Here is a 22,560-nt window from a genome sequence, read left to right as displayed (position 1 = left end):
TGTAAGCTGTCGCGTCAGCATCTGTAGCTCCGCCTCTTCATGTATAATCACTGCAGGATATTCCGTGTACTTCCCAGACGTCAACATTACTGTTCCTGTTCCATCACTAATCCACGATATATTGGTTTGTCTGACCGGTATGTTGATCACGTTTCTACATCTCCTGTGGATTCATGTTTTTTATGCTCTGATGAAAACGGTGACAACATGAATAACATTGCGTTTGTGTGAAATCTGAAATGTCCTGATTTTTTGTAGGATATTTTGCAGGAATGTTTTTTTTTTTCACAGTATTGTGCAGCCCTGATCTACTTCAGCTCTGTGACTCTTCCACATCCATGTAGCATCAGCGTGTTTACGGTAGTGCAATATGTTGAGTTATAACCTGTCTACAGTGATGTCACAGGCTGGATGGAAGGAAGTGCATTTTGTGTTTGTCTGATTCTTTTAATAAATTAAAATATGTGATATGGTGATACCCGACTTGATTGTACAGGAGGGAAGCTGCTTGTGCTCACATCATCAGGTGCAGGATCCGTCTCTGTTGGGCTGGCACTCCGAATTACAGATTTGACGGCGGTCGTGGGCGAGCCAGAAGAGTTCAGGAGCAGGAAAAGAGAGTACTGTTTGTTCCAAAGTCGCAGCAGTCGCTTTCAATGCGGCTTTAGTTTGCGCCTAATCGCATAAAGTCTCCCACAATCTCCAGAGTCCCGTTTTCTGTCATTGCCAGTTATTTTCCAGCCTCATCAAACTGCAAACAGCTTTTTATCCGTGCGGCTTTCTGCTGCGTCACTTTCCATTTCTGAGTGGCGACAGGGTCGCTTTGAAAGAGTCTAAGAATCCTCTTCCCTTCATGGCTGGTCGCAGGCCTGATGAGATACATTCACCCTGGTGGCTGTTTCTGTCTCATTTATTGTGTGAACTTGCCCTCGGACATGTTTATGGACAGACAAGATGAAAGTGCAGGGATCACATTTTCTCTCATTTGGTCAAAAGTAAGTCTTAGTTTTTATGATCAGCAGAAAGAAAGTGTTATTAGAGTTATAATAATTATACACACCTTGGAGAGTATTAAGAGAAAATCTCTGAATGATGACCGGACATTCAGCGGCACACAAACAATCATAGGTCCTGAGCATAAATATAAACACACACACGGCATACGATAGTATTTGAATAAAAATAAAATTCGCTTCAGCCTCAACCTAATCTGTGATTTCAAAGTGTCTGTGAGCCGATGAGAGGACTAAATCTGAAATAAAATATCCTCATGCTTTATAGAGCCGCAGAGTGATGATAGATGTCCGATGGGTTAGGAAGGACAGTTTCTTTGAACTCCTGCGGACAACTGAGCCATTCAGCAGTTTCTTCTTACCATTTGTTACTTAGTTGGTAAAAAAGGATTGTCATTTTGTTCCTGTCGTTTTAGGGGATTATAATCCCTCTGGAGTTATTTTTTTGTTGTCTTCGTTTTGCTCGCTGCACCTTCAGTGCACATCATGAAAAGAGTCTCAGTCTTTTGGGAAATACAACAGCGACGCTTTCTCATCGAGGCAGCCGCCGTCATGGCCTCCTGGAAGCTCGGATAAAGTGGCTGTTGCAGATCAGGAAAGTAGAGTTATATTTAGCCTGAAATAAATCTGTGCCACATTCAAAAATACTGACATTTGATAGGTTCCATGCTCCGGCATTGTTCGGTGTGAGGTTGTATCCATTAGTGCTTCAAACGGCACCTATTCTGTGATGCGGTATTTGTAGAGTCTGCAGGTTTGGGCAGGTGAAGTAAGGAGCCGGGAGGAAACAAGTTGCTATTCCATTGGAGGCAAACGGGAGAGTCGGCCCGTAAAAAACCTCCTCCTTCCCCTCTGTGGTCAGATCCAGCACCTGGAAGGAGGAAATATACATCATAAACTGCCATCAAGTCTAAGTCGGGTTTACTCACGTAAATGTATGTAATAATAATACAATAAGCGCATTCAACTGAAAAACATCAGTTAACTCTCTGAAAAATGGATCTGGATACAATTATTATTATTATTATGTGCAACTGCTTGATGTAATGAAATTTAGTAAATTCAACAACCTGTTTTTTTCAGTGTGCAGTCCTCACATCAGACACAGAAGAGCACAGACTGTTACGGGTTAAGAACAGGAAGAACCGACGGGCTCCTCTGTGATCAGAATACCGATCTCACAGTGACTTTACAATGCTTCCAGACGCTGGTTGCTTTTTCTGTTCCCGGAACCTTAATGCTGCCGCAGACACTCAAATGATGAAATGTTTGTCAGCTTGCACAATCAAAAGCTGCAAATCAGTGTGTTCCCATCCCTCTTTTCTCTTGGACGTTATCGCTGGAAGGTGCACAGAGATCCCCGCCTGACGTCTCGACAACAACTGACTCACACCATATTTAGCGCGGGGATCGATGGTCCCCTGAGGATGGACACAGTTTACTCTGGGGATCCCTGGACTTTTAACAAGGTTGACGTATGGTGTTGGTGTGAAATGTCTAAACTGTAGGAAACATCGGCATGAATTGTGGCGTGTTGTTTCGTGCCATCCTCGGGTCTGATTTGAATCATTTTGGTGATAATTGATCAGGAGGTGAGTTAGAGGAGAAGGAGAAGTTCTTGCGCTCCACAGGTAGGAGGTGAGTTAGAGGAGAAGGAGAAGTTCTTACGCTCCACAGGTAGGAGGTGAGTTAGAGGAGAAGGAGAAGTTCTTACGCTCCACAGGTAGGAGGTGAGTTAGAGGAGAAGGAGAAGTTCTTACGCTCCACAGGTAGGAGGTGAGTTAGAGGAGAAGGAGAAGTTCTTACGCTCCACAGGTAGGAGGTGAGTTAGAGGAGAAGGAGAAGTTCTTACGCTCCACAGGTAGGAGGTGAGTTAGAGGAGAAGGAGAAGTTCTTACGCTCCACAGGTAGGAGGTGAGTTAGAGGAGAAGGAGAAGTTCTTACGCTCCACAGGTAGGAGGTGAGTTAGAGGAGAAGGAGAAGTTCTTACGCTCCACAGGTAGGAGGTGAGTTAGAGGAGAAGGAGAAGTTCTGAACTGACTTGGATGAAGTGCTTCAGAGCATCCTAGCAGTGAGAGAGTCGTGATTGGAGCAGACCTCAATGGGCGTGTTTGAGCAAGAAATAGAGGAGATGAGGAGGTGATGGGCAAGTTTGGTATTCAGGACAGGAACCTAGAATTTAGAGAAGTGGAGTTCTGCTCTAGAAAATAGAGGAATGAAGGTGAGCAGGAGTAAAATGTGTGTACATGTGTGTACATGAGAAGGCTCCAGGGGGGACAGTGAGGCTACAAGGAATAGCCGTAAAGAAGGTCGGTTGTAGGTTCATGGAGACAGAAGCGGACTCAGTCCTGGTCAACAGTTGAACGTTTCCTGCTTTGTGTGCTGCTCTCTCACTTCACCATAAGAGCTGCATGCTTTCAAGAAACAGAATCCAGTTGTGACAGCCCCTCTCTCACCTGAATGCATGCCAGAGGCTCATTGGTCCAGATGGAATATCCTCCAACCACGTAGATCCTGTCATCGTGGGCGGCGACTCCAGATTCATTCTGACCTGAGGGGGGGGGGGGGGGGGGGGGGGGGCAGACACATTGGGATTGGGACAGTATGACTTCCATCTCCCTCCCAAGAGGCAGGAATAAACGGGGAAAGACAGCAATCTTTTGGAGAGCCGACATCGAGCTGCTCTTCTATTTTCTGTGACTTTGTCAGAAACATTTGCAGATGTAACAGGAAGATAAGCACGGAAAGTCAGAAAGGTCAAAGGGGAAGAAGAAAGTGCAGTGGAGTCTCCTCAACCCGAATCCTCGGGAGCCTGAACTATGACATGAAATGAGAGAAGGTGGCCATATCTTACAGTGCTGCAAGGTACATTGTGCTTCCAGTCCCTGGGGGGGTCAGTGCAGCTATAGTTTCCACCAACATGGAAACTATAGCTGCATCGTGCCCAGGGGTCCAAAGTCGGGATGCATGTCTTTTCATTATATCTCATCCTCCTGCCTACTCACAAGCAGCAGGGAGACATTTTGTGTTGTTCTCTGTAATGAGACAGAGAGACAGGACGCTTTCTCCTACGACCTGTGTTTCCAACGACTGCTGTATTTCTGTAGTGCAGCATGTTCTCCAGGAACAGGCAAAAGTCAGAGAACGTTGACTCAGCTCATAATAATGCTGAATGTGTCATTGAGAGACTTTTCTCGAGACTATTGAAGTTGTTTAGGTCTGTCCCAGAGACTTTCCCACTGCCTCCTGAAGCTACCTAAAGCAGGGGTTCCCATAATGGGGGGGGCACGACCAGACCCAGGGGTCACTAGACATCAACGGTGTGATTGATCCATAAGTCCCGAGCACCGTCATGTTGGACTTCGGGGTCGGGGGATAATCTGTGGAACTCTAACCCAAAGCAAACAAACCAAACTGTAAAGCCCTGGGCTAGAAAATCAATGCTACGCTAACCGTGTCTTGATTTCTAGTCTTTATGCTAAGATGTGCTAAATGTCTAGCTTCATACATCCATTTTTTTGGGTCGCGGGATTTGCTGGAGCCGATCCCAGCTGTCTACGGGCAAGAGGCAGGGTACACCCCGAATGCGTCGCCAGCGCATTGCGGGGCCACACAACGATTCACGCACACACTCACACACACTCACACACTGCGGATTATTGGGAGGAAACAATTCGCCTAAATTGCATGTTTATAGAGGTGGGAGGAAACCAGAGAAAACTCACACGGACACAAGGAAAGCATGCAAACTCTGCACAGCTAGGATTCGAACTCGGCACCTTCTTGCTGTGAGTCGACAGCGCTAACCACTACACCATCATGCTGCCCACCAGCTGGTTTCCTACAGCTACGTATTTAACTAGAAACGCACTCAGAGAGCGCAGACCTCCGCCGAGCAGCTCGTTCCCCTGCTAATTGGATCTACACCGTCCACACGGTGATCTGGATCAGCACCAGAAGGTTCTAGATTGTTCTTGCTATCTTTATACACCAACCATGAAAAGTGAATCAGAGTTGATGTGTATTTGTAACCGATTTTAGAATCCCTAAATGCAGTTTGCATGCGGTTCTGTCTGTAGCACCAGAAGGCTGACCCCCCAGTGACCTCTATCAACAGTGACATCGTCTGCAGGGTAATAGATGCGTCATCGGACTCGTGCTCCTCACTTTTCCCACCTGTGAGGAGGCTGAAGGAGCAGCGCGTCCACTGGTCCTGGTCCATGTTGTAGGAGTCAATGTGGCGGACCAGGATGCGATCGTTGTTGTAGTCGAGGTCATTCCCACCCAGCACGTAGAGCTGCCTCCTCACTGCCGCCATGACGTGGTAAACCCGCCTCTGCAACATCGGACTGCGGGACAACCACTGGTCCTGCAGGGGGGGGGGAATGACATGATTCAGATGAAGGAAGGGGGCTGAATAAGGAGCTTCAGATTAAAGCAAAGCCATGCATGAGTAATCGCTGTGTGCGCAGTACTAGAGCGATAACGTGAGACCACAGCTCTGGTCTGTACTCACGACAAACCTCCATATTTCTCATCACGTTTCAGCCACTCCATTCTACACCAGGATCCCTGCTCATTTCACTCAGTATGCCGAAGCTCATTCTGTGTCGGTGTGTGTGCGTGTGTGTGTGTGTGTGTGTGTGGGTGTGTGTGTGCGTGTGTGTGTGTGTGTGTGTGTGTGCGAGTGTTTGATTGAGGCAGGGAATGAGTGTTTACGTGTGCGTGTGTGTCTGGTGGGAGCTGACGGGTGGCCATCTGTTGAGGGTAGAGTGTGTGTGTGTGTGTGTGTGTGTGTGAGTGTGTGGGGGGGGGTTCTGTTGCTCTGGCAGGTGAATGCAGATTCATGGAGAATACAAATGAGACTCTCCCTCTTTTTTTTCTTCTTTTGCTCACTTCTCCACTCCCTCGTTTTCACGTCGACGTGCACAGACAACAAACCCCGGCCCGTGTGGATACGCACCGTCCACATAGACGCACCGCTCGCCTGCATAGACAGCCTCACAGAGACCCGACAGCTGGCTCGTGTGCACAGAGCAGCGCGCCACATTCCTCCGGTGTGAGTCAGAAATGATGCGAAAGCGTTTTTCACTTATCAGACGCATTGATGACTGCGACGTCAAAGGATATCATGTGTGCGTGCTGTATACGCTGCATAACTTTAAATGAAAAGTGCAATCATTTACTGCTACGAGATCAAATGTAGAGCTTCAATTGTTCATTTCATTCCTGTTTTCCACGATGCATTCATTTCCAGAAAATCAAGTATCAGATTTGTGACACTTGCTCCTCATTATTTATTTATTTTACAACTGTGCATGTTATCAGCTCACATCACTGTTAAAGAACTGGACCTGAAGGGGACGTCTCCAGCTCTCTGTACAGACCGTGGCTCGGTAACTTTTCTCACTCCATGAGAGCCGTGTTGCTCGCACACACTTATAGCTCGACTTTCATTCACGTCGTTTATTCCAGGTAACTCGAAAAACACTTACATTGCAGTCTACCAATGAAGGATTTAAAACGAGCATCGTCCCCTCTGGATCAGGTTTTAGTTTCTTTGAGGAGGTAATCCAATGGAAATGAAAAATGATTAGCTGAACGGTAAAAAGTGAATGTTGGTGCAGTGTTCCGTCTAGGTCCGACGACAATTTGGATCAGATGAATTGTGTGCAGATTCGCAGCAGACGTGTGTTGCTAGCGGAACCTGGCTGTAATAGCTTGATCTGACCCCCCCCCAATCAGAAAAAAAACGATTCTGAACTGAAGGCCCTGCGCAGATTAGAGTAACCCTGGCAACACAAAGAGGCTGAAATCTGATTGGACAAAGTGAGTTTTTCAGTTACCTGTCCCGGATCGTACACCATCAGTCGGTTCTGGTACTGGGCGGTGTTTGTAACTCCGCCTGGAATAGATAGGAACAGAACTTGTGTGTCTGCATGTGTGTGATTGTGTAGAATGCATCTGGGGTCCTTCTATACCTGAGACCCACAGCAGGCCGTCAGCCACGCAGCCCGCATGGCACGACAGCGAGCGGTCGAAGGGTTGGACAAACGTCCACTTGTTCCTCTTGGGACAGTAGCATTCCACCGATGGCAGCACCTGCCTCAGCTCGTTCCTGCCCCCCACTGCATACAGGCACTGCCCCAGAACGCCCAGGACAAAGTGTTCTCTGCAGGCCTTCATGGAGGCGATCTCAGTCCAGCAGTCGCTCCGGGGGTCATATCTACAGGCAGTCCTTACTGCACATGTCCTGCCAGTGGCATGTTCCACCTCCCCACCCACAACAAACAGGAAGTTCCCCATCACGGCCACACAATGGTGGCTGCGTCCGGTGGGCATAGGGGCCAGCTCGCTCCAGTTTGACCCACCAGCGACTCGCACGTGCTCCTGCACAGCCGGGTTGAAGTAGCGCAGCTCTCTGACCCTGCTCACCTCCCGCTTCCGCCCACCAGCTATGTAGAGGGTGAGGGACTGGAAGCGCGGCCTGGTGCGGGCGGATTGATGCAGGGGCTGGGCGAAGGTGGAGTGGTGGTAGTCCAGGGCCTCGTCCACAAGCGCGGCAGCAGTGGGGCTGGACTGAACCAGAGGGTGGCTGCGGGCAAGTTGGTGCAGCGTTGGGACGTCCATCAGGCCGTAGCGGACATGCTGGATCAGATCCTCAGTGTACTGGTAGCGGCAGTCGTGTTCCAGCCACAGGACGACCAGCTGGCGGGACAACGAGAAGATAGCAGAGGATGAGTGAAGGGCCCGACTTGTCCAACAAGACCAAGCACTTTGGCGATGGAGTCAAGGAAAAACTTCCCTTTAACAGGCAGAAACCTTGAACAGAACCTAAGACTCATAGTGGACGGCCATCTGTCTGCACCGGTTGGAGAGAGAGAGAGACAGAGGTAGACAGAGGGAGAGGGAGAGACAGAGACAAGGACAGGTAGGAGGCGAGTGAGTGATCAAGAGACAGAGAGAACAAAGGCAGACAAAAACATAATGTATTGATGTACATTAAAAGCTGCTGAGCAAGCCACTGACTAAAGAGCTGCTATATAAAACTATGAATGCTAATGCTAGCAATAAGGATATCTGATTGGACAGCCACAGGTCCAGGTTCTGCAGCATTCCTGCAGACTGAGAGACGGAGAGGGACAAACCGAGGGAGAGAGAGCACAAGACTACGGGGAGGAGAGAGAGGGATTAATGACAAACATTTCCAAAATGTGAATAAGCAGATGCAGAGGGAGGAGCCCAGTGTCTCATGGGAGGTTTAGGCCGATGACAGCATATTGATTAGTGTATTGATTAACTATAAGCTTTGTTAAAAAGCAAAGTCTTTAGTCTCCTCTTGAACATGGAGATGGTAACTGAAAACTCTGCCTTTTTTCGACTTGCTTTATATATATTTATTTATTTATTTTACAAAAACTACTGACCTCATTTCACAGAACTTTGCGAGGGAGTCAGACGTGGGCCTGGCAATAACAAATATGCAGGATTGTGGGTTACATTTGCACCATCTTTTTTTTTATCAAATACAATTTTAAATGATCAGATTCAATACAGTTGAATGATTTTGACTATCTATTAGGTGGAGGCTCTTGCGGCTCTATCCATAAAGAATAAATACATCTGAGCAAGGAGGGTGGGCAAAGGAGTGACAGGAGGAGGAAGGAATATGAAAACAGAAAACACAGGGAAGTATTTGCAAGAGAGTGAAAAGAAGGAACATTTAAAGGGGTGGAAAAAACGAGAGAAAACAACAAGAGAGCGTCTGAGAAAAAAAGCGTAGGACCTCTAATCATTCCTAGACAACACTCAACTATAGACCAACGGCTGGAGCAAAACCTGCATCACTCACACACACACACACACACACATAGGGGCTTATTAAGCAGCAGCACTGTATATATCCACAGGCACCCTTCTTTGTATAATGCAGGCAGAAGAGATTGAATTGAACTGGAGAGCGATGGACGGCGATGTAGCTGTGACGAGGTGGTGACGTGGGCGAGACCACCGGAGATCATGACCCCATTATCAGGAAGACAATGTGCTTTTAAACATGATCAGTGCGGAGAACAAGAACTTCTATACTGTAACAGAGACAACGTTGGGGTAGTGGAAGCCTGTTTGCAGACCAGGGTGACCAGGGGAGAATCCGAGGAAACATCCAACGCGTGCTGAACACCTTTTTCTTTGTTCCCCTTCAATCAGAGGACTGAATCCACAACAAGCACGTCAGGATTGTCTTTTTGTGGTATCCGAGCGACTCTCCCAGCTCTTCCTGCCTTTCTCCTCCGCTCACCCCGCCTTCCTCCTCCTCGTTGCTCTGAAGTGACAGTATATGCTTCGCTGTGTGTGTGTGTGTGTGTGCGTGTGTGTGCGTGTGCGTGCACTATGGCAACTGACTGTGAAGGTCATGCTGCATCACACAACTTCCTCAGGGCACAGAATAAATCAACTCCACCCTCCTTCCCCTCCATGCTGAAAGAAGAAGCGTGTGCGCGTGTGTGTGTGTGTGTGTGTGTGTGTGAAAAGGAGAGTGAAGCCACAAAAGAGACGGGGAGACAGCGAGTGGAAGCGATAGTGAGGGAGAGAGGGGAGGGAGGAGAGGGGGAGGCTACAGAAAACCAAAGCAAAGGCAAGAAAGAAGAGAGGAGGAAGAAACAAAGGCAGAGAAAATGTGATTTCCAGCGCGTGAGAGACTCTAAGAAAACTCTGAGTGACAATGATTGACGGCCAAGCTGTATTAGGTTGGTATTGGCACGCACCCCCCCCCCCGCCCAACCCTTCGGCCGGCAGTCCCCGCTTGCTGTTCGCTTCCGTCTGATGCCCAAATTAACCTTCTGGGCGAAGTGAAGGAGGCCCAAAGCAGCCTAATCAGAGACTGATTAAGGCGGCGGCGGCCGGCTAAAGGGTCAGGGTAATTGTGCCATCAGAGGCCTGATTGTTTTCAATCAGACGGGCGGCCGAGTGACAGCTGGGGGATTGGGGCCCCGATGGAGCCGCAGTGGGCCTAATCAGAGAAGAGAAGGGGCGACAGAGAGGGGGAGAGATGGAAGGTGGGGGGGGGGGGGGCTGATTGGTGCAAATGAACAGCCAGAACAGTGAGTCCACATCCTGCTCTGCCGCTCCGGTTCCTGACATGTTAACATCAAAGGATGCTCACACTGACGCACAAAGGAGCTGCGACCACCTGCACTGCTGCAACCCCCATGTGAGGTGCTTGGTTTAGTCAAAATAAAAACACATTTTAGAACGTTAATACTGCATCCCATGAATCATGTCTAACACGCACCTTCCAGATCTCCTCCTCGCTCAGGGAGGTGAGCCGGTCGCTCTTCAGCACCTCCCTGAGGAGTCGGTAGGGAAGCTGCACGGCCTCATCCTGCCGGCTCTGGCTCAGTTCAGAGAGATGCTCCACCAGGAAGGTCACCACCGCCTCCTCCAAGGTGGGGAGGTGGAACAGGTCAGCCACGCGGTACAGCTCCAGGTAGTTCACGCTGCTCAGCTCCTGCACAGATTCATATGTAGTCGGAGCGTTTTCTCAGTGTCTCCTAAATGTGAAACGGGAGCTGGGAGATATATTTAGTCAAAAGTGTGAGAAGAGAACATGTGGAAGATTCCATTTTAATTATCTAGATCACTTGAGAAGAATGTGTCACATCTCCAGATGTCTTCTTTGGGAGAGCTGTAACATACACACACAACCAGGTAGACGCACACGCAACCAGGTAGAAGCACACACATACAGGTAGACGCACACGCAACCAGGTAGACGCACACGCAACCGGGTAGACGCACACGCAACCAGGTAGAAGCACACGCAACCAGGTAGACGCACACGCAACCGGGTAGACGCACACGCAACCGGGTAGACGCACACGCAACCGGGTAGACGCACACGCAACCGGGTAGACGCACACGCAACCGGGTAGACGCACACGCAACCGGGTAGACGCACACGCAACCGGGTAGACGCACACGCAACCGGGTAAACGCACACGCAACCAGGTAGAAGCACACGCAACCAGGTAGACGCACACACATACAGGTAGACGCACACACATACAGGTAGATGCACACACAACCAGGTAGACGCACACACAACCAGGTAGACGCACACACATACAGGTAGACGCACACGCAACCAGGTAGACGCACACGCAACCAGGTAGACGCACACGCAACCAGGTAGAAGCACACACAACCAGGTAGACGCACACGCATACAGGTCGACGGTGGAATTTCAAGACAGTGAAGACTGACTTATGGAATAAGCCTGCCATCTAGTGGCAATACTGGAAAACGTCATTTTCTTGGAGACAAGACGATCAGAAATCGTCTCATCTTCAGCTGCTTGTCCGGGTCACAGGTTTTATGCTGGAGTCTATGACAGCTGACAATGAGCAGGCAGCGGGGGACACCCTGGATAAGTCACCAGTTTATGACAAGGCCACATAGAAAGACAACCTATGACAACAATTTAGAGCAACTATGTTGCATGTTCTTTGGTGGGAGAAAGCCGGAGGGCCCGGCGAGAACATACAAACTCCACCCCAGGAGAGCCTTGCTGTGAGGCAACCACCCTGCTGCATTAAAACCGTAATGGTTCCCACCAGTGGGGCTCGACCCCAAGACCTGCTGCGTGAAAAGCAGGCATGATCACCACTGCACTATGGAACCTGCTGTACAAGCAGACTGCAAGAAAGACCGTCAATTTAAATTTAAATTCTGAGATTTTGCTTTTTAAACAACAGCATGAAATGGATTCAATTGGAAATCAGGACTTCAAATTAAATTGAGGGTCGGTGTGACAGGTTCCATGGTATAGTGGTAATCACGTCTGCCTTACACACAGAAAGTCCTGGGTTCGAGCCCCAGTGGAACCATCGCTTGTCGTGTTCCACACAACAGCAACTAGCAGATGAGCAGACGAGTCTAAATGTCTGTTGAGTCAGGTCAGCTTTTCTTGCTACTCGATTCACAGGAATTACCATATTGATCATTCAGCAGACTCAATGAACCGAGTTCTAAGCGTCAGTATCGATCATCAAATGATGCGTTTATTTTCATTTATTCTGGTCCTGCTCTACTGTCTATAATACACATTAAGTCAAAACCAAAGCGCCTGTAAACAAAGACGTTGGCAGGCAATGAACAAGCAGATCAATCGATGTTTTTCCTGGTTCATTTTTCCTGGTTCAGCCCTGCGATGAACTGGCGGCTTGTCCAGGGTGTGCCGTGCCACTCGCCCGCAGACTGCTGGGATAGGCTGCAGCAATACCTGTGACCCGGATTTTGGATAAAGCAATCAGTATGAATGAATGAATGAATGAATGATAGTGATTCAAGGCTGGTCACTCGTGCACAAAGCTGCTGCAGCCACCAGATGGCGCATTTGAGTTAAGCTTACAATTGTGATGTAATTGCGCAGATCAAATATACTGCATCTGACAGGCTGTTGGGTCGGGATTTAAGACGCACCAGCTAAAGCAGTACACGTATAAATAAATAGTACCATTTGTATGTAATTAACGGATTTTAAAACCAAATGCAAAACGCATGAATTCCAGGGAAACACGAAACACCTCAGAGGGAAACTCAAACTGATTTGTCTTAATGCACAGCAGCTTCTGGCATGTTCTTCCTGTAAATCCATCACCATCTCAGTCCTAATGTACACAGAGCAAGCAAACAGGGCAGCCTAGATCCTGCAGAGGATTTCACTCAGAGGATGCAAACTCCATCATCGTGTGGCCCCGCGTCTCTTCACATTCGGAGTGTACCCCGCCTATCACCGGTAGCCAGATGGATGGATGGATGGATGGGTGGATTTGTGCCATCTCATACTTAAATGAAAAAACAGACACCTTCTCTCCTGCTGAATCATAAGAGCAAATTAGCTTTGCTGAGCACAAGGACTGGAAACAGAAATCTTTTTCATCTGTATAAATAAATGAATAAAAACATTTTAATGGCCATTTTAGATTTTCCAGACTCATAGTCCTATGTTCAAACAATGTATCTTGTCAATCTTGCACTTATTCCACAATTTTTTAAATGCTAAAATTAGATAAGGAGGATCATGAGGCCACCATCTGTTTTGTGTTTTGTGTATCTGTGATTGTCTTATCCAGTCTTGATACTCTGCGTGCGTGTGCGTGTGCGTGTGCGTGTGCGTGCGTGCGTGTGTGTGTGTGTGTGTGTGACTGTGTGTACCTGCATGAGGTAGTGGGAGCAAAGGTTGAGGAGCTCCAGTAGCTGAAGGTGGCTTCCTGCAGACAGGACGTCCTGAATCACCGCCGGCTCCAGAAGGATCTACACAGACCAAAAAATAAAACCAAAAATAAATTTGACTTCGCTCTACTTTCAGCTGCTCTTTCAATATTACCTAAGAGAGTCATTAAATGGACTTTAATAACTAAAAAGTCATCATAACATCAATGGTCAGCATTATACTTGCTTAAAGGAGCAGTGGACGAGACCAAAGAACAGCGATCATCTCTCTGGAAAGCCCAAGACGAAAGCCTCCCAGTTCTCTCATTTTTCTGATTTCCAGTATTATCCAAGTAATACTACCAATTTTGTGTATCAGAAAAGATGATTTGTTGCTTTTCTTCATCATATATGACACTAAAGTCAAGACTTTGGGCCTCGTTTAAGACGTCCGGATTATTAAATGCTTTATCTTCCCTATTTGCTGAACCAATTTGTTTATGGCAAAGGGTCATTATCAGTTTCAGTAGCCTAAGTATGACACTGCACAATATGTAGTACTGTAAATAAAGTATTTCTTTAGCATAAAGATATAAAGTACAGCGGTGAGCTCATTCGTTCACATCCACGCCAACACTCAGGCCCTGCTCATTCTTCCAACCAGTTTTACACTCAACTCTCAGGTGGTTGAGGCACAGTCGACAAAAAAGATGCAAAAAGTCTCACGCTGCCATGTATAAAAAAACACTAAAGAATCGACCCCCATCTATCTCGTGTTTTTATGATGATTTATGTACATCAGTTCCTGCTTTTGGTTGTTGATCAAAGTGCTTTATAAAGAGAGTTGAGCTGATCAGATGCTCCTGTTGATGGATGAGAATCATCCTTCGGTTTCCTTGGTGATGACACCCAGACACAAACACAACAATAAAGTTCTGCCGGGCCACGTGGCGAGGCTCTCTGGAGCAGAGCCAGGCGTCACAGCGTCACAGGCTAAACTGCCCCGTTGGGTGCATCGTCCCAGGACGTCCTATCATCCGTCGAGCTAATAGCATGAATCACACTAAACACTCTGATGTCACCGTAATCTGGCATTGCTTCAAAGGGCAGGAACAAACCTTTGATAATCCGATCGGCAGCACTGGCCCATAAACCGGAGGGTTGTGCCTGCGTCAGTAGTGAAAGCGAGGGAACTAATGACATCATCATTTGCTTCCCTTCCTCTCGCGACCGTTCGGTGTAAAATTGACACCACTTTGACTACTAGCCCCCCTCCCCCCCCCGCCCCCCCGGTCTCCTGAGAACGGACAACGCAGCCCTTCTTCACTCACATTATTGATTCAAACAGGAATGAAAACCAATCAGACACTTTTCTCACCCATTTCTCCACCCATTGCAGCTGATCATCTGCCGTTCTCTGATTGGCTGAGCGTCCACGTGAACCGTTGGAAACGATCAAACAGAGAAGAAGAACACGGCGAGCGAGCTTTGCTGATAAATGCTTATCGTCTGCACGTTTAGCGCTGCATGGCCTCCCTGGCAGGCGTGGCCCGGTGGCGAGTTAACGACCCTTCAGCTACTATAATCCTGTCCGTGTTAAGACAGGAAGCCGCTACGCTGTGTGTGTGACAGTCACCCGGGCTGCTGGGATTACTGAAAGGTTTTGTGTTCTGCGCTCAGACAACCTGCTTCGTTTCCTATCCTGCCTCCACCTCCTGCAGATCTCAGCTTCTCGACGTTGAACCGATCGAGCCGCTGCCATCCTGACGGCACCGCCCGCCTCCAGAGGCCCGCCGCAGCTGGAACACTTCAACCCCCCCCCCCCACGCAGCAGAAGCCGCCTTCGTAACGCCATGGCGGCTTGACTTGTGGGCGTAATAGTGAGCCCTTTCCGTTTAGAAACACGGATTTACAGCGCGAGGTGGGAGGGTGATGAGAACATTCGGAGGTTTGCTCGATGGCGGTCTCTGCACACAGTCGGCATCTCATATGCTGACCGGCTTCCACCGTCCCGTGGCGGCGTGCCTCGTCACTCGCCCTGCTGGCCTGTGACATGTGGCTGCAGGGTTTTTACTAGGTCATCACTCATGGTGTGGGGATAAGCATATTGCCGTCATCTCCTCTGGGCAGGCAGGAGCTCAGCCAACCGGCTGCTGACCTACTTTCGCTCCCCAACCACTCGCTCTTTTGCTCATTCCCACCGTGGAAATCCAATTAGCAGTAATTACAGAGTTCCTGGCCTCCCGGCTGCACTGCAGAAGCCACGAGGCTGCTTATTGGCGCCGACACGGTCAAGAAGGGTTTATTAAAAAATGATCACATACGTATTCATTACTGACGGGATGAGGGGGGGCGAGGACCGGGACCTCACTCAAATGCCGTCTTGCTGCTGTAGTATGAAAATGAAATGCTGGGCTCTTTGCTTCGCCTGTCTTCGGTTAAGTCAGATTTTAATTAGGAATAGTGTCCAGCAGTTTGATGACAAGCAGCAGAGGAGAAAGTTTTTTTTGACAAAACAGTTTCAAAATCCTGGGATTTCTTTTGATTTCTTTTTATATCCGTCTGTCTGTCTGTCAGCAAGATAACTCAAATGGTTACGGACGGTTGGTGATGACATTTTCAGGGAATGTTGGGAATGTTACCAGGAACAGATGATTACATTTTGGTGATGATCCATGTAGGGTGATGACCTCTATTTTACAATCTGAACTTCATCCACAATGCGGATATTAGCGCGATTGTTTTTACAAAAATGGGAGTACACTTGCGTTTTGACCTACTGTCCTTTTAATATTAGAGATGGACATTTCTAACAAGCGTCGTCTAGTAGCCGAGAGAATTCCACAACGGATTTGTTACCTCCACCAAGGAGGTTCTGTTTTTTGATTTGTCGGTTTGTTAGCAGGTTTACGGAATGGATGGTTCTTGATAAAAACAAATCTGAAGATGGTTCTTGGTCTAACTTAGATCGCATTAAATTTTGAGAGCGATCCGGATACCCATCTGGAAACAAACCCCCCCAAAAAAATCCTGATTTTCCCATTTAAGTATAATGGAGGCTTTTTCGAAAAAGAAATCCTATCTTGTAAAATATACAATAAATCCACTCACCAGAAATCACAGTCATAAAGGGATCCGATATGAACTATCATGCAAAATGTCTTCGGGGTCGGATCCAGAATGGGGTCAGGAAAAAATATAAAATTTTAACATTGACGGATTCAAAAATCAGTTGCAACAACACATCAACTCTGATTCACTTTTACGTTTCACGGTTGGTGTATAAAGATACCAAGAACAATCCAGAACCTTTTGGTGCTGACCCAGATCACCATGTGGACGGTGTAGATCCAGTTAGGAGGGGAGTGAGCTGCTTGGTGGAGGTCTGTGCGCTCTGAATGCTAGTTTTTTACTAACTCTACTCTCTCTCTCAACAGCACTTCCCAGCTGTGACCTCCCAACAAAACAACGAGGGAAGATCTGCGTCTGATGGAAACGGTAGACGTTCTGCAGACTCACCTGGCCAGTGTAGGCAAAGTCCAAAGCGTGCTTCAGCCCGGTTCCGGTCACGCCTTGCAGCGTCACCTCATCTGCCTCACTCTCCACCATGCATAAGCTGAACATAGCCTGATGACACACAAGGTGAGGTTAGCTGAGGGAACACCACAATCACAGGTACTCTAGCCGTGATTGGCTTAAAACAGAAGCACCCTGACCCACAATCAGACGCCGGTTAAATCTCAGCCACAGTCACGCCCCGTGTGAAACGAAAGCGCGTGAACGCAGCACCCACATTCTAGCCCTGCTGTGTGGGAGTCCAGCTTGCTGCTCACTCATCAAAGCTACTGCCTGTTGTCACGCTGGGATGACGCAGGCATCGATCCGCCAGCCAGCAGCGCACGGCATCAGAAACACCGAGCGTGTTTGAAGAGCTGTTCACCCCCTCGTGCTCCTGACCTTGGTGGGGGGGGTTGATGGCGGGGGGCTGGTGGTGACAGACGGCTCCTCTGACTTGGGATCGAGTGCACACTCGCAGTCCTTTCACACGCGGCTGCAGTGGGACGCGGCGCTGCAGTTAGCGCGAGGTTAGACAGAGACGACGCTGATGAAAGCCAGCGGTGTGTTCAGGTATCAAAGCAAAGATAATGTCGTCGGGCCTCGGCAGATCAACGGGAGAGCCGAGGGGCATTTCTCGCTTATTGCACCGAGATGATCTAATAATCCGAGCGCTGCTCAGGCGGGACTTGAAAGGGTGTCATTTAAAAAGGGAGAGGAAGAAGAGGAGGAGAGCAAAAGCAGAAAGGCAGAGGAGGGGAGGAGCGCGACTCTCCCACCCTCAACTCTCACCAGGAGTTGGTAGCAGTAACGCGGCACAGTGGCGCAGTGGTTAGCACCGCTGCCTCACAGCAAGAAGGTTGCAGGTTCAAATCCAACTTGTGGCTTTTCTGTGTGCTGCATGTTCTCTCTGGGTTCTCCCCGTGTCCGCGCGGGTTCTCTCCGGGTTCTCTGGCTTCCTCCCACCAGAAACATGCAGCTGAGGTCCAGGTCGTTATCGCAAAAGATGATGAATTCTCAGTTGACTTACCCGGTTGCATAAAGGTTAAATAAGAACATTTACACAGAGGAGGAATTATCTCTGGTCAATTTGGGCATATTTAATCTCATTCTCATTTTCAAGAGGGATTCATTTCTGGTTTCTTGAGATAGATATTCGGGCGGACGGTCCAGCGCTCACCCTGAAGTAGTCGCTGCACGCTGCCAGGACGGCTTTGTGGGCGTGGAACTTCTGCTCGCCAGCCACCAGGGTGACGTCACACAGCAAGCCATCCTTCCTCTGCTGGTTGAGGGCCGAGAGGACAGAGTCCTGGTGGGACCTTGACTGACAGAGCCTCTGTCCTGTCAGCATCTCCCTGCTGCCACACACACACACACAGATAAAGATGAACTGTTAAACTGGAGTCATGGACAAAGCGCTACTTATATTCAGGACTACATTGATAATTAAATTGATTAATAATCAATGAGGAGAGGCTGGTTAGATGGACTGACTCATTTTAGTATTTATACCCCGGCACTGAAACCGGATGGGAGGATTTCCGGTATTCTATTCCTGGGGGAACTAGACTGGGAGCCGCATGGCTCTAGCTCATTGATCAACCTGCCACTTTAGTCCAGACTTAAATAGCCGAGCAATTCCCAGATAAATCACGGACGGATTTGGTATGAATGCTGCAAGCATGAGCGATGTCAGCATCTTACTATGGTGAAGGAGGCAAAAACAGAACAGTGTTGGACGCATGTTGAATATGTGATATACTGTATATAAATGATAATAAAGCCGCAATCAGGACCGCTTTATTCGAAGTAGGAAGATCAGATGATCTGCGAGAACTGCTTTGGTCAAATATTTATGGTAAACAAAATGTCAGTGAACTGCTTCGGTCAAATATTTATGGTAAACAAAATGTCAGTGAACTGCTTCGGTCAAATATTTATGGTAAACAAAATGTCAGTAAACGGCTTTGGTCAAATATTTATGGTAAACAAAATGTCAGTGAACTGCTTCGGTCAAATATTTATGGTAAACAAAATGTCAGTGAACGGCTTCGGTCAAATATTTATGGTAAAGTATTTCGACTGCCGCGTCCTCATCTTGCTGCTGGATGGCAGAAATAATATCACTATCATCACAGCCCATTACCTGCTGTCCACCTTTGCAGCATCACATAATGCATCACGAGATGATGGCATTTTATCACGGCTGGTGGTTCACTGAGGGACCGGGGTGCATGAGAAGACAATCGTCTTTCAGGACAGGGACTCCCAATGCATGTAATGTACCGTATGTTAACGTGCTAGTGTTATAATGGTAATAATCAGGACGATAAAAGATGAAGAATATTGATGAAGAAGAAGAACTTAAGTCTTGAGCATTTTTCATGTCATTCAATGATATTAATAAAGAAGAACAGTTAAGTTCATAGAAATAGTGGAAGGAGAGGAACAGAAGCAACAATCAAGAGACACAGGGAACAGGAGGAAGAGGAAGAGGAAGACACGAGGAAGCAAGACAAGGAGGCAAGGGTAAAAGGCAATCAGGCAATCAGAGGATCACAGGTAGCTGAAATGTAAGAGCAATGGAACTACCGCTGCCGAGGACGAGCCACGCTGACAGCCCCCCCCCCCCCCCCCCCCCCAACGGGAGGCACTTTAATGAGCCATGAACTGAACCCGGTGCAGCAGCTGAAGGGTAGGTGCAGTTAACCGTAAGCTTCCCAATCCCAGAGTGGGAACGCCGAGGAGGAGGGCATTCTGGTAATCACATGGAATAATGGCTCTGCAGCAGGACTAACAGCCTTCATCAAAACAGGTGTGGGCGGCGATGGCGATGATGATGATGATGATGATGATGATGATGCTACGATGTCCTCCTACCGGTGACGAACACTTCCTGACCTCCAGCTGCTGTCTCACACTTCTCGAGTCAGATTCCTCATGGCGAGTGAGACGAGAACGCGGACGACAGAGCGTGTCTGAAGGGCAGCGACCGGCTCGCCGACTGCTCAGAGATCCACGCTGCGTTCCCACCCCTCCCCCATCCCCCAACCCCCCCAGCCCCTCTCTGACTGCAAACCCCCCAGCAGTCACTCCCAACGCGTTCTCTGTCACCTTCATGATGGTGATGGGGCAGAAGACTGAGGAAATGATGGCTGTGTGTGTGTGTGTGTGTGTGTGTGTGGGGGGGGGGGGGGGCTGTGGGCCAGAGGCGAGATGAATGATGAGTCAGGCTATTTGGACTCTGCTGGGGGGAAGAGTCGGGGGGGGGGGTTAATAGCATGCGGTCCTCAAGCCTCAATAACGTCATCCAAACATGTTTTTCTCAGTCCTGACAAAGATCTTCCGGAGCCGCAGAAAGCAAAGCAACCTTTAGGTGGAATAACAAGCAGAAAGGAAACTAGCCAGCCAGCCGCGAAGCTGCTGCTGGACTTTGCTGCCAGCTCAAACCCAGCATCCAAATTAATAAAGTTATTGCTTTAATAGAAAATAAATAGATATTTTTGTGAAGCAAAATGTCAGTGAACCAATTCAGTCTGCGCGTATCCTGCAACAAGAAAAAATCAATGGAAGGACCAGATCCAGAGAGTCTAGTGCTCCGCCCTCACACATTAGCTAACCCGTCTTCATTGTATCAAATGGGAGTACCTGTGGTTCGCCTTAAACTGCAGCGCCCAGCGGCTTGAAGTCGTCACATTGATCAGTATAATGCTGACTTTAGTCTCAGCCATCAAACACGGTCGATTACACACATCCAATTTCCACCGCGGCCAAAATAATTGAGGTGGATACGTTCATCCCTAAATACCGGCACCACGCCGCTGACATCACGAAAAGGAGCGTTAGTGAGCGAACGTACCTGAAGCTGGGTTCAGAGGGCATGACCCCAGACAAAGGACCTGAAGCTGGGTTCAGAGGGCATGCCCCCAGACACAGGACCTGAAGCTGGGTTCAGAGGGCATGCCCCCAGACACAGGACCTGAAGCTGGGTTCAGAGGGCATGCCCCCAGACACAGGACCTGAAGCTGGGTTCAGAGGGCATGCCCCCAGTCACAGGACGTGTGGTGAACGAACGTACCTGAAGCTGGGTTCAGAGGGCATGCCCCCAGTCACAGGACATGTGGTGAGCGAACGTACCTGAAGCTGGGTTCAGAGGGCATGCCCCCAGACACAGGACCTGAAGCTGGGTTCAGAGGGCATGCCCCCAGTCACAGGACATGTGGTGAGCGAACGTACCTGAAGCTGGGTTCAGAGGGCATGCCCCCAGACACAGGACCTGAAGCTGGGTTCAGAGGGCATGCCCCCAGTCACAGGACATGTGGTGAGCGAACGTACCTGAAGCTGGGTTCAGAGGGCATGCCCCCAGACACAGGACGTTGAGATGGGGGAGATATCCGACGCGGCTCCAGAGGATTCCAGTCTCCTCACTGGGAACATGCATCAGCCTGATGGAGCAGAGCAGCAACATGTCAGCGCCACTCGAGCCCCCGGCCTTGCCCCCGGCCTTGCCCCCCGGCCTTGCCCCCCGGCCTTGCCCCCGGCCTTGCCCCCCGGCCTTGCCCCCCGGCCTTGCCCCCCGGCCTTGCCCCCCGGCCTTGCCCCCCGGCCTTGCCCCCCGGCCTTGCCCCCCGGCCTTGCCCCCGGGTTGACCGTCCACACGTCTGTCCTCCCCGAGCCTCTTCACTGAGGGAAATAAACAACCTCAGCACCTCTGACAACAAAGCTGGAGGTCCGGCTTACACCAAGCCCCCCCCCCCCGGTGTAGCTACAACCCAGACATAATGTGCTACACACCTGAATCGGAGATCCCTTCCTGTATGATACCCAGCAGCCCGAGGGGGGGGGGGGGGGGGGGGCAGAGGTCACGGTGAAGCCAAAGCGGCTCTGGACACTCACGTGCTCCATGCAGCCCGTGTGTGCGCGTGCGTGCGAGTCCCCTTAGGGTGGCTCGGTTTATTGATCTGGGAATGACGGACCTTCAGAAGGAATCGGTAGGCATGGCATTGCTTATTAGCTTTCAATACTGGGATGAAAATCAAGCAAAGGCACGAAGCCAGGTCTGGATAGGAGCGCCAATCCGGTCCGATGCTGCATTTATCCATTTATTCATTCATTTCTGATCATGGCTCCATTTCTATCCATCCTCTATCTATACGCATCTGATAAAGTTGTGCTTGCTTAACCGCAATAGATACAACACATCTCATCATTCCCGCTACCTGAGATGGAAGAAATCAAATCTCTTTGGCCCCAGGATTGGAATCAATAGAGAGAAACGCGCACGGTGCGTGCGTTTGGGACGGCCATTGTCCCCTGGAATACAACCGCAATCTCCCGACTAATAACAAGCACGCTCTTGAGCTAAACGGTGTCTTTCACGCATCACACGCAATCGGGGATCTACCGATCAATGACGCGTTGGGTTGCCAGATAAGCAGATGTAACGGAGCAGCGTTACCGTCCACGCTAATCCAAAGGCTCGCAGCTGTCAGAGGGACGGGAAGCAGAATAATAACCCTGCAGCATCGAACCAGCATCCAGAGTCTTTGTTTTTATGGTCTGTACTCGACTCCCTCCGGTCTTCTCGATCTTACCTCATATGAATTCGTTAGGGGGCAATTCCTTCCTCAATGGCGGCGCCTCCGTGGCTGTCTGATGTCCGAGGATGCTTCCTTCCTACGGATCCATCCCACGACGCGCGGAGCGCACAGAGGCAGCGCGCCCGGTTATTACGGACACTTTATTGGTTACGCTGTTACACCCACATTGTATAACCCCG

The 22,560-nt window shown here is 49.2% G+C and overlaps 1 protein-coding gene and 1 non-coding gene across 2 annotated transcripts; one reads left to right on the top strand and one right to left on the bottom strand.

Annotated features, from left to right (window-relative positions):
• Positions 1 to 1,676: 1,676 nt before the first annotated feature.
• klhl32 (kelch-like family member 32) lies at positions 1,677 to 20,663 on the bottom strand. The gene is made up of 10 exons (XM_068760575.1): positions 20,641 to 20,663; positions 17,962 to 18,139; positions 16,746 to 16,853; positions 13,230 to 13,328; positions 10,306 to 10,521; positions 6,995 to 7,721; positions 6,860 to 6,918; positions 5,190 to 5,382; positions 3,470 to 3,564; positions 1,677 to 1,884 (listed from the first exon to the last, which is right to left on the bottom strand). The coding sequence occupies exons 1-10, from the start codon at positions 20,661 to 20,663 to the stop codon at positions 1,723 to 1,725; spliced, it is 1,860 nt and encodes a 619-aa protein (XP_068616676.1). The 3' UTR covers positions 1,677 to 1,722.
• trnav-uac (transfer RNA valine (anticodon UAC)) lies at positions 11,827 to 11,899 on the top strand. Its single transcript has one exon. It is a non-coding gene; the product is annotated as a tRNA-Val (tRNA).
• Positions 20,664 to 22,560: the final 1,897 nt, after the last annotated feature.

The sequence above is a fragment of the Brachionichthys hirsutus genome, chromosome 3 (assembly GCF_040956055.1).
Source record: "Brachionichthys hirsutus isolate HB-005 chromosome 3, CSIRO-AGI_Bhir_v1, whole genome shotgun sequence".
Taxonomy (NCBI): Eukaryota; Metazoa; Chordata; class Actinopteri; order Lophiiformes; family Brachionichthyidae; genus Brachionichthys; species Brachionichthys hirsutus.
This window is presented reverse-complemented; position numbering and strand designations above follow the sequence as displayed.